Source organism: Electrophorus electricus, chromosome 22 (genome assembly GCF_041902795.1).
Source record: "Electrophorus electricus isolate QZ-2024a chromosome 22, ASM4190279v1, whole genome shotgun sequence".
Taxonomy (NCBI): domain Eukaryota; kingdom Metazoa; phylum Chordata; class Actinopteri; order Gymnotiformes; family Gymnotidae; genus Electrophorus; species Electrophorus electricus.
Window position 1 is genome coordinate 6,662,468 of NC_137518.1, and position 12,450 is coordinate 6,674,917.

General features: G+C 39.2%; 1 protein-coding gene across 2 annotated transcripts in view; it reads right to left on the bottom strand.

The window, feature by feature from the left end:
- Positions 1 to 12,450, bottom strand: part of iars1 (isoleucyl-tRNA synthetase 1) — a 57,285-nt gene that overhangs the window by 28,416 nt on the left and 16,419 nt on the right. For both annotated transcript variants that reach the window (XM_081705324.1, XM_027020349.3), the window contains exons 12-13: positions 7,844 to 7,935; positions 4,671 to 4,769 (exon numbers count right to left, since the gene is read on the bottom strand). In XM_081705324.1, coding sequence (XP_081561450.1) covers positions 4,671 to 4,769; positions 7,844 to 7,935 — 191 coding nt within the window. The remainder of the gene's footprint in view (positions 1 to 4,670; positions 4,770 to 7,843; positions 7,936 to 12,450) is intronic.

Consider the following 12,450-nt stretch of genomic DNA (forward strand, 5'->3'; position numbering starts at 1 on the left):
ACTGAGGATGAGGTGAAAAGGCAAGATTCCGAGCATGAATAAAACTTATTTTATTTTGAATAGTATTAATAATGAATCATCAAATGCTATAAAAGTTATCAAAGGACTGTGTAAATAGCTTGACCAAAGGCCGTGCAGAAACTCTGGTGATGCTGCTTCCTGTTTTTTTAATTTTTCTGCACCAACACCAGTGTTTTTGGCATACTAGCCCTTACTGCTCTCTAGCTGTTTATCAATTTCCTTGGCCTTAACTATTCTACCTGGAAACTAGAATAGACATCAAAAACTCCTTTATCAACAAAAACTACATCCAAACAACTACCAAAAATGTACGTAACCTTAACATTTTGCTTTTCCATCATGGCCGCTTCCATTCTCCTTCAGTACGCTGAGTGGAACATGTTTAGCTATTCTTCAACCGTTCTAAGCGATGGTTTTATCTGTGAGAAGTTTAGATTAATTGTTAGCCTGACGGAGAAGATTCTAGCGTGAGAAGCATCCAGACTCTAGGAAGTGTTAGACGTATTGAGGAACTAGAAGTACAAGCTTAAGGTAATTTAGCATGCCCTCAACTACAGCACTACAGCCCTTACAGCAAGGCGAATCGGTGACGTTACAATGAAATAGGGAGGGCACTGCTCTCCTTTCCTGTAACAAACCATAATTTTATATGACAGACCTACTTAACCTATGACAATCCAGAGCAGAGGCCAGGCAGCAGACAAAAAGACTAAACCAACAGACTGCTGGTCGCAACGTGACATCACCCAAGGTTCATCATATTGACACCGTTTTATGTGTTTCTGCTTAGCTTGGGGTACAGACACAAAGAAAAACATGTTTTAACCTAATTAGTATTAAACAAACTGATTCACAGAACACTGCCTGCACCCTTCATCCAACGCTGGGATTACTAAATGTTAAATACCTAACCTCTAAATCACTCCTGATATGTGAAATTCTAACAGATCATAGATTTAATGTACTTTGTCTAACAGAAACCTGGATCAAGCCACATGAGTACAGTTTTAAACAAAGCATGTTGTTCTGGCTATAGTTATGTACACCGCCCTTATCTAACTGGCCGTGGAGGTGGCATTACAGTTATTTATACTGACAGGCCACCAGGACCCTACTAATAATTTATTAACGAATTTGCAGATTTCCTCCCTAATCTATTCACTCCAATAGAAAGGACGAGTTCAATATTCAATATTCACTTTGATAGTGCCCAAGACCCGCTGAGATCGGCCTTCAGTTCTGTATTAGAATCAACTGATTTCACCCAATGTACAAGAGAACCCCCCACCCACCCACCCACCCACACACACACACACACACCCACACACCCACGACTTAGTACGGACATACAGCGTAGACATGGACAACGTATTTATACTACCCCAGTCGGATACCATCTCAGACCATTCCATAATTTCATTTGAACTACACGAGCCACAATATAATAACCTTGCCTTGCTATCATACCAGACGCACGATCATGTCAGCCACTGCACCTAGATTTATTGCAAATCTACCCGACTTATTTGTGACTAGGATACCCTCAAACCTCGTGGAACTTGATCAAATAAGTGAATGCTTAGAATCAGTATTCTGCTGCACACTCAATGATGTTGCTCCACTAAAGAATAAAAAAAAATTAGGGACACAAAATTAGTACCTTGGTATAAATCACACTCAATACAAAAACGAAACTCTTGAAAAATAGATCACAAATGGCAGCACACTAAGCTTGTAGTCTTCCAGCTTGCATGGAAGGAGAGCCATCTCAAGTATAGAAAAGCACTTAGTACCTCTCAAACAGCTTCTGAACCCTAATAGAAAACAACAAAAATAATGTTGACTTCAATTTAGCACATCTAATTAGGATTAAAACTGACACCAATGCTCAGATTACAATCACACAGTAGTAAGTTCATGGATTTCTTTAATGAGAAAATTAAGCACATTATAAATAACATTAAGAGCATTAATGTGACATCAGGCAGCTAGTTAGAGATCAGAACAACCAAGCCAAAAATGACTAGAATCCTTTACACCTATACAAGAGTCAGAACTTGCATCTCTGATCTCACACTCAAAATCCTCCACATACTTACTAGATTCACTGCCTAGACACTTTAAGGAAATCATACCTGAAGTAACTGAACCTTTACTAAATTTAGTAAACTCCTCGAAGCTTGCCTACATTCCTAAGTCATTTAAATTAGCAGTGATGAGACCACTTATCAAAAAAATCTAACCTCGACCCATGTCAGCTGTCAAACTACAGGCTGATCTCAAACCTCCATTTATTTCCAAGATTCTAGCTGTAGCTCAGCACTGTAGCTCAGCAGCTAAGCTCATATCCAAATAGGAACCAGATACATGAAGTCTTTCGGTCAGGGTTTAGGTCTCCTCACATGATGCAGAAAAACTAGTCCATGCATTTATCACTTCAAGATTAGGCTATTGTAATGGCTTACTATTTGGCTGTACCATTAATTGCCTAAACAAGCTCCAGCTAGTTCAAAATGCAGCAGCCAAAGTTTTTGATGTCATCAAATTATCTTAGCTACTATACACTGGCTCCCAGTAAAATTTCATATCGATTCTAAAATACTTTTAATGACATACATGGCACTGAACGGTCTTTCCCCACAGACACAGGCACATCAGCACCAGACTAGGACAACCAGAAAACTGGACTAGACATTAATTTTTATTTTTTACATTTATTTTTCTCTTAAAATTCTTGCTATTGTGGCTTGCTCACTCGGGGCTTGGACATGGACATTTGTAAATCTGATTTGTGACGATGTCTGTTGTAAAAAGCGCTATATAAATACATTTGATTTTACCAAATGAACAAACATCTCAAACAAACATGAAAAGGTTTGGCAATTTATTACTCATTTAACTTATTACTTATTTATCTTATATTTATCAAAAGTGTTAAAGTGTGGGAACTGATCCCACACTCTGGGTTTGGCGAGCAGCTTTTTGTTGCCTCCCATGTTCTCCCAACTTTAGTCATTAAGATAATTCCCCACTCACCAACTGGCTAGTTCACTCTCCTCGTCATATGACAACTACAAACTGTGAAGGGTGCAAGCAAGCACATGCTTTCTCAGAGACAGGTGAAGCCAGGCACCACATCTTTACAAGCTGCTGCCCACACTGCAACAGGGGGCAGCTGAAAGCCCTCACTGCCCCAATCAGCAATTGCAAGCGCATAGACATCCATGATCGTCAACTCTCATGGTGACTGACAGGGAACAGAGTATTTCCATCCTTTCCACTGAGAAAGCAGAGACAGTTTTGTTCCCTAGGTCTCCCAATCACAGATGGCTATAGAATCATCAGGTCTCCAACCAGTGAACCCACAACAATAGGGTGAATGTTCCTCCATCGCACCACTCAAAATGATGTCATTTTTAAAATGATCCGCAAATTGTAACAAGGCAGCATTTATCTGGGGGCAGCAGGAGGCTGCTGCAGGCAGCCTTGCCTAAAAATAATGGCTCGGAGCGTGGGAACCGGAGGGCGCCGTCTCCCACTCCCCCACACAGCCTGAAATGAGCAACGGGTTCCTCACGATGTTCTAAGAGCAGCACTGCCGTTGTGCTGATCTTGACGGAGGACTTTAATTTTGCTCTCAGAGTACCATTTGCCGTGCTGACTGCTTCAGCCTGCACAGTAGTTCAGCCTGCTAGATATACAAGATAAAAGGCCCACTTCTATAATGGGATTTATTCAAGAAGGTGTTTATATAGTTCTAATTGCACATTGTTCCATTACTAATACATTGTCAATTAGAACAGTATGCAATTCTAATCAAAAACATTAGGTGCAGTTAAAGTTATACACCTACATACAAAAAGAGATGATTCTCCAGTGAAAAAAAAAGTTTAGCGGATAACTCAGTGCAGTGTCCATTTAACAAGCATCATTTAACTTTGGATAGATCATAACATGATCATTTTACTGTGGAAGTGATATTTCTAGAGCAAAATTTGAGACATTTTTCTTCATGACATTTTTAGTGTATGTAAAAAATTATATGTATGCAAAATTTTAGTAATACTATTTCAGTAAGCAGAACAAGAGACAAAGAAACAAAAAGAGATTGAGAGAGCAAGAGAGAAACATAATTAAAACACTTAAAAACAATGAACATTGTTAAGCTAAAAGCATCATGTATCAAGGTTAAATTACGGTATGCTTTTCCAAGGACCTTCTACACCCCTTCTGCTGCATATCAAACTTGCTCTTTATCCACTGTAGAGTGGAGCAGGTACAGTACATGAAATATAAATGGGGAGGCCCAAATGTGCGGTACAGTCTCAGCATTACAATGCCCTACAAGTCCTCCTGCCTCCCCCGTCCCTGGTGCCTGCATGTGATTTGGCTCAGACTGACAAGCACATTGGAGCAAACCGTCCCTACTGCAGACCTATGGGAATTGGAGGACGCGGCCTGGCACCTGTAGGGTAGCAGAAGCGTGGGCATGGATTTGCCCAGTCTCCCTGATGAGAGGGAATTTAAAATTATACTACTACATGAGCACTGGACTATGACGCAGACATTCCCTGACAGCTCAATACTCCAGTTAAACAGCTCAAAATTTCAGTTTAAATGAAATAAGCTGCAGATTTGATAGGCCTTACCAGTAACATTTGGCATTGTTGTCCAGAAGTTTCTTCACCATGTGCTCTACTCTGACAAACCAGCTGGGCACAGCCTTGTAGATGAGTGGTGTGTCTGACCTGTTAAATGCAGAAAGATTATTCAATGCTGCAGGCTCCGTGCTGCACAACACTGACTATTTTAATTTACACAATTTCAATTTCAATTACAAATACAAACAAGATACACATCTTCCATATCAATTAATGTCATACCCATACTGTGTTTAAATTTTTTTTTTTTAAATGCCTTTAATTGTTGCTTAAAAGTTTCAGCTAGCGACATCTGATGTCACCCTTCCAATCATCTCAACCACAAACAGCATTTTAAGCAAGGGCTTAAGGAGATTTATTTTATACAGTTCCACTCTCTTTCTAAAAAAGCAAGAGGGAAAGAGGCAAAGATACCAAATATCTCTTCTCCCAGGCTACAAACTATTGACAATATATAAACAGTCTGACCAGCCAATACCAATGACCACAGAATACAATGCAATACAAGAATACAATACATCAGAATACAATACATTGAGTTTATCAACAGGGAGGGAACAGTGACAGAGTTCCCAGAACAGTTAATACGTGACTGGGCTAAGTATGGCTCTGCAGGGGAGGAAGGAGAGTGACCTCTCCAGACATCCCATTGGGCATTCAGTGGGATTCCTGTGGCATTGAGTGCCATATGCTTATGCTTGAGAGGCTCGCCGCCTCACCCACGCTTCCTTTTCCCCCCATGTGCTGCTGATTTAATGACGTTTCAAGACAGCAGCAGCACCCGAAGAGTGCAGGGGACACAGACATCTGGAGCATGTTGAGAAGTGGTGAAGCAGTGTTAATGTGCCATGTAGACAAAGTGCTGAAGACTCATCCTATTGATGGAAGGGTTAGCCAGTCTTTCAAAGTTTTCTTGCTCTGTCAAAGGTGATGATCCTAGTTGAAAATCAACAGCATGACTCATACTAGTAAAGATGCAAGTTTAAATCTTGTTACTATTTTCTCAGTTTCTCATCTATACTAAATAGAGGTGAAATGAAACACAAATGCCCTGATTTGGTTCATATCATGGTATAGGGGACACCATTTCAGTTGAACATGTTTGTGATTCACGGCAACATTAATTAGATAATGATTTTTTAAATTTATATATATATATATATATATATATATATATATATATATATATATATATATATATATATATATATATATATATATATATATAAATAAATAGATAGATAGATATCAGTGCATATACTGGGATCAAAGCACATGTAGATGTCCTCTGGAGGCTTCATCAAGCAAAACTAGTGATTTAAATGTTGGGAAAAGGCTGCGGACCTGTGCAGACTGTCCTGCAGTTCAAGACCCGTGTATCTACATCCCAGAGACAAGTCATTAGGTTGGATTCCTTACCCACCTTGATACAAGCGCTGCTATTCAGCTCTTTAGATTTATGGACAATTTCCTTCAGGAGAACTGATACTGAATGGGTCTTTTCAGTGCCTGTAAGAATTGTTATCATCTTAGAATTTTTTGCAGGTGAAGGAGGTCCCCTGGCAGTTTAATTTCACTGTTAGTCAAGGAACCAAGGTCCTTGACTTATTTCTCTTTACACTCTTGTCCATCTCAGTGGAACTGGATGACAGACTGCTCCAGGTAATTTGTATGCTGTTCCACAGAGTTACATCATCATGGATGAGCTTGTGGATGGGTAAATTTAGCTTCTCCTGCTTGGTTTTCAAGACATGAGCATCTGTTGTGCTTCTAAAAAATATCCAGTTTTAGAACCTTACACTAGAGGTTGAGTGCAACTGTGTTTATGGCTGCAAGGTTGAAAACGTGAAAAATCTCACAGCCTGTGAACTCAGACCAAGTGCTTCTTTAAGTCTACACTGTGAGCACTGGCCGTGGTTGCCAGGATTGCGATGTTGAGCCTCTCCAGAGTTCAGCCAGTTACGATCGCTATCAGGGCCTCAGATAAATGGGCACTTGTCGGGCTCCAATAAAAGGGGCTTTTTTAAAACAGAGCTGCATAAAGTGTTGGCCAGTTCATTTGGGACTGTGCCATGTGTCCCAGAGATTGAGAATTATCTTCTTGCCTAGGTGGCGTCAAGAGTGCACTGTGCACTGCAGTGTAAATCCTCAACAACTGTGGGATGCTTATTTTTTGCCATCAACAACACCAAGGCTTTGGTTAGCACTTTCTACCCATCAGAACACTCAAAGAAGTTGCTCATGGGCTTCAGATAGAAACAGCTGCTTTTAATCTCCTGTCTTTGTTCTGGTAAGCAGCACACTCAAAGGACACTGGCATAAATGGCTATTTATAGGATAATGCTTGCATACAGCCTAGGTTTAATTAACAACCTTGCTTCCATTAGCAACAGCCCATCCAATAATCAGTGCCTGGTTATAGCCCGAAGGTATTTTGTTGTAGGATCCATGAGCCTTAAATGCACGTTGCCTTGAACTGGTGTTATGGTAGAAATTACCTGCTCTTAGCAGCAAGAAAAACTGCATATTCGGAATGACCAGGAGTAGGGATTCAAGAACTTCAACAATATAGCATATTGTTATAATCAATTTATCAACAAATACTGCACATGGCTTACAATTCAATGCACAATAAATATGCTGAGGACTGAGCTAAAGTTTTAGAGTGAACCCTTGGTCATTTCCAAAGTCAAAATTAAATCTTGATCATGTTTAAAAAAAACAAAACAAAAACAAACAACCCCCCCACACACACATATGCTATGTATAATTGTTTACAAATGCAAACAATTAAAGGCAAACTTAAATATCTGTGTGTTAAGTTCAGACACAAAAATACAATCAGATCTGATACACTGGTATAAAGAGATCTTAAAAGTCTCTTTTTACTAAATGAGAAGGCTGATCCAAAGCACAGCCCCTTATTCGTTTCTGATCTGTTCTGGGGTAAATTTGTTTTCATGTTCTGAGAGCTTAGAGATGTTGAAGACAAGATCTGCCATTTTTTAAGTACACAAGCACATATGATTAGTTGCTGTAAAAAACTCTAAAAATCTTGTTGCTAAAAAGAGTCTAAGTGGCTGAACACTGAAGCCCCAGATGAAATAAGTGAGAGTTGTCCTCTTGCTTTCAGAGACCCTCTGTCATTTACCATTACTCACCTCCAGCAGAAGGGGTAGCTGTGCTTGAAAGAGCCAGCGCTAACCAGCCGCCCATTCTCCTTCAACCACTTGATGATGTTTTTGTCGGCATCCTGTCAGGAGCGAGATAGAACTGCTTAAACTACACAAACATATGGGAAAAAAAAAACAAAATTTAAAATGCACTTTTGTCCAACACCCATTAACTTCCTACGATGCAACACGAACAGCTTTATTAACACTAGTGCAATCATGAAACCAAATCTTGCAATACAGCACACTCCTGCTGTACATGTACAGCTAAGGAAATCCTTATATTATATAATCAGCTCTGCTAATTCGGCAGAAAGAAATTCCCACTTGAAATAACTGATTTATGCTTAAAAAAAGGGCTAGGTAACACCATAAACACTACCATTTTTACACTCAAATTTAATTTAAAAGCTCAGTAGTTGGCATTACTGATAGTACTGAAATGTTTCTATAATATCAGTAACCAAAATTATCACCGTTTGCAGTATTGTTGGAGTGAAAATGTTTAAAAACGAATAATGCACCTTAAAACCATCTCAGAGTATTTAAAAAATACTTAATTAAATGGTAATATTACCCTTACCCCCCCCCCCCCCCCTTCTCCTGCTCATGGCATGGCTTACATAAAGTAGCAAGTCATTAAAAAAAACACTATATACATTGCCTGCATTGAACATTAGCTGCCTACTACTACCACCACAATAATGACCTTTTAAAAGGACGCTGCTCACACATGGTTAATGAAATAATTACAAATCTGACCACCGTGTTTTATATAGTACATTATTAAAAGCATTAGCTGTACAAGCCCAATCAGGTCCAAAACAGTTAGATTGGTCAGTAAAGACAAAAGGTCATTAGTTCGGCACACTGATCAAAAAGGCAGATCATTAACAACCTGAATCCAAAATGTACTTTATGTCCTGTCATATTAAGAAAGGTTTTTAGAGGCAAAAACAATAAATTAATGCATTCTTCTTTCCCTGAGATTTTTAAAACAAAATGCAGTGACTTCTATGCCTATACCCTTTGATCCCTAAACCTTGAATACCAAGGATACAGGTCAGGTTTCTCGAATTTGTCACTTTGAAGAAGGTGGGGTACTGGAGAATACCAGGATATGTTCAAGGTATTATTGTTTCAAGAATGCAGCCTGCATAAACTCTGCTACTGATGGATATGGCAATTCTGTCATATAGCTAAAACCATTTTGTATGCAGATACCCTTTAGCAATGTGCTGCCTTTTTATTCAAACAAGTTATAAAATCATACAAGTATTCTTCACCCAACTACTGACTTTGCAGTACAATGCAATAGTACAGAATGCAAAGAGATTAATTATCTTCCATGACAGTGCAGACTAGCATTCATATCTGACTCCATGTTAGTTTTGCTTGATTTTCCAAATCTCTCCCAATGTCCTGCCCATAATTTTTCCCTACCAGTTTCTAATCACATTTATTTAAAAAAAAAAATTCTGAACCACGTTGACTTTAAAAATAAATAGATCAAATTAGGGAATTGCATAGCAAAGACAGTACCAGCAAATGCACAATGGTGGTTGCTCATTTTGGACACTAGAATGCAAGATCAAACCTGAAGGTTTTGATCCATGACCAGAAATAACGTCAACGCTCATGGCAAGGTCTGATACCACACCCAGAACAAATTCACTCACTGCAGCTCAACATTTTCTTATAAACAATCATTAACGATGGACTGTTACACTGTAAACTAATTTAAAGCACTGATGGTCTAACTGTTATTTCAGGTTTATTTAACAGTCATCCAACAGACACAGGTCACAATTTATGTGCCATTGCAAAATTTCTGTATTCTCTTAAAAATGGTACCTAAAATCGGAACACAGTCCCATTGATGCTAGGTAACCAAAGCTTTGCTTTTCAATGAGTGACTTGATATTTTCAAACCTGTAGCTCATTTGGCCATAGAAGACATTTGTGTCACATGACACAATAAAACATTAAGAAAGTCAGAAGATACCAATTGTGTATATCATATAAAAAAAAGACTGTTCATGTAATGGGGGGGCAGCGATCATCCCATGAGAGACAGAGCATGTGCAAGTGAGAGACCGGAAAAAAAGTACATTAATGTATGTTGTGCAGCATGGATTTTTTTTTCCCCCTTCTGTCTGCATAGAGTAGCTCTTCAACCTTACCTTTGTCATGGTATTAACTAGATATATGACACCAACAAACAAACAAACTGCCTGGAAGAGGATGTATGTTTATTGACCCCACATACACTGAGGAGGATAGTTTGATTGGCCAAAGAATCTGCAAGAACAACAGTTCGAGAATTGCGGACATTAGATAGATCTTGGGGTCAGGACATCTCCCAAACAACAATCACACATCACATACATAACTACAAGTTGTTTGAGAGTGTTGCCAAGAGAAAGCCTCTGCTGTTAAGGACACACAAACTCATCCATCTACCAGTTTTCCAGATGTTACCGCAGCTTTCAGTGGAGTCGTGATTAATGGTCAGATGGCCAGAAGTGGGTCTGGTGAAGACACAGAGTGTCATGCAGAAAGTGTCTCATGCTCACTATGAAGTACAATGTTAGATTTCTGATGTGGTGGGGCTGTTTATCTTCTAAAGGCCTAGACATTTTTATATTATATATATATATATATATAGAGCATCACGGAATCCAACAATTACCTGTTATTAAATCAAAACCTAACTGACACAGCCAAGAAACATGCACTGGGCAATGGATCGAGCAGGACAGTGATCCAAAGCACTCTTCAAAATGAACACAAAAATGATTAAATGGCCACAAGATCAAGGTTTTGCCATGGCCATCCCAGTCCTCTGACTTAATAGGAAATCAGTGAATTGAATTTGAAGGAACTGCAAAATTCTATATAAAGGAAAGGTCTCATATACCTTTCCATGTGTCCTTCAGTCTAATTAAGCATTAAGAATTGTAGCCAAGAACTGTAGCATTGTAAGCCAGGAATTATTGCACAGATTTGATTTCATTGTGCTTCAAAAAAGGATAAGCTTTTTTTGTTCAAATTTTGAACAGGAAGGAAAGAACAAATGTTCCATTTAGAGTTTGTTTTGGCCATGTTTACCAGGTTCAGTACTGTTTTGCAGTTTGCAGACAGACCCTTCTCTCCTGAGCAGCTGTATACACTGGTGTGTTTAAAATGTTAGAAATCATTACATTGTCCTGTGGTTTCCAAGCTGTTCACAGTCCCGCACACAGACATGCAGTTTTCTGCAAGCAGGCACTGACCATCCATTTCTATTATAATAACTGGATTAAAAAAAATAATAATAAAAAAAAAACCACACGTGTGTATTGAATTTAAACAATCCAACCACAATTCATACACTGCCGTTTAACTACTTGGTTCAAGCCCCTTCTTGGTCAGAAAAGGGTTCAGTTTTTTTTTTTTATGACCCCCCTGCCTAGGATTGTATGTATGGTCATCTGCCCAAATGCAGAGAAGGCACTATACCATCTGACTAATAAAAGCCAACTTTCAACTTTTGTTGTCCAATTCCTGCAAGCAACTATATAGAAAGCCTGATGTATTTTACGTTAAATAATCATTTCTTGTGGTCATAGCTAGTAAGAGTGCCTACTATATGAGTGTAATCTTTGTAGACTTAATGGTCCTAAAATGAAACTGAAATCATTTTTGGTCCAAGCTGTTCCTAGTTGACTGTAGGCCTATCTGCATAAAATGGCATCCCTCTATATAAAAAAAAAAAAAAAGATCCACCATACAGCTGGGATTCTGTTTCCTTTTTATGTTCCTGGACCATCCAAACAGTAGGCCACTAAATTTTCACTGAAACTACAATTGTATCCGGCAGTCTATAGATCTGCATTGTGTTGACAAACCATGCAATATAGCATGCATAGTTTTAACACTGAGAATGGAACCCATACGACATGACCTAAGCAGCAGGTTCATAAAATTTTAGTAAGAGATGGGAAACTGTTAATGCTCCTACATTCAAGTGTTGAGTTCTGCTGCTGGAGGCCCAGTTTGATTGCTGGAAGTCCACTGTGTGGGAGGACAGTATAGCTCCTCTCTCTGTTAATACTGAACAACGTGTAAACCAAGCAAGGACAATTGTGTACTGGGGCATGCAAACACAGCTGAGCAATTAACACAACCCTGCGGGTAACACTGAACCACACCAGGGCACTGTGTGGGCATCTGCTGAGAATCACCACGGAGCGTTTCTCCACATTTAAGTGGATCCAAGTTCTAGTGAAGCACACTTTTCACCCATGATACAAGACTACCACAAGCCTGTGGGTTTGAAAGCCCATCTCTTTCCAGCATTCATAAACCACTGCAGACATCTCCACAAACCACTGCAGACACAGCTTTGTTCATCCCTTCAACACAAGTGACCAAGTACTTTGGGCTGATGTCCTAACTGGCTGGTAAATTACATATCGTTGGGGAAGAAGTGGAGGTGGGAATATTTCCCCCTCCCAAATATAATGTTAATAACTGTCAGGGCATATCTATATTTGTGAGTATGCTGCATCCTTAATTCCTAACATGGTTAAATTACAGCTGACTGTAAAGCC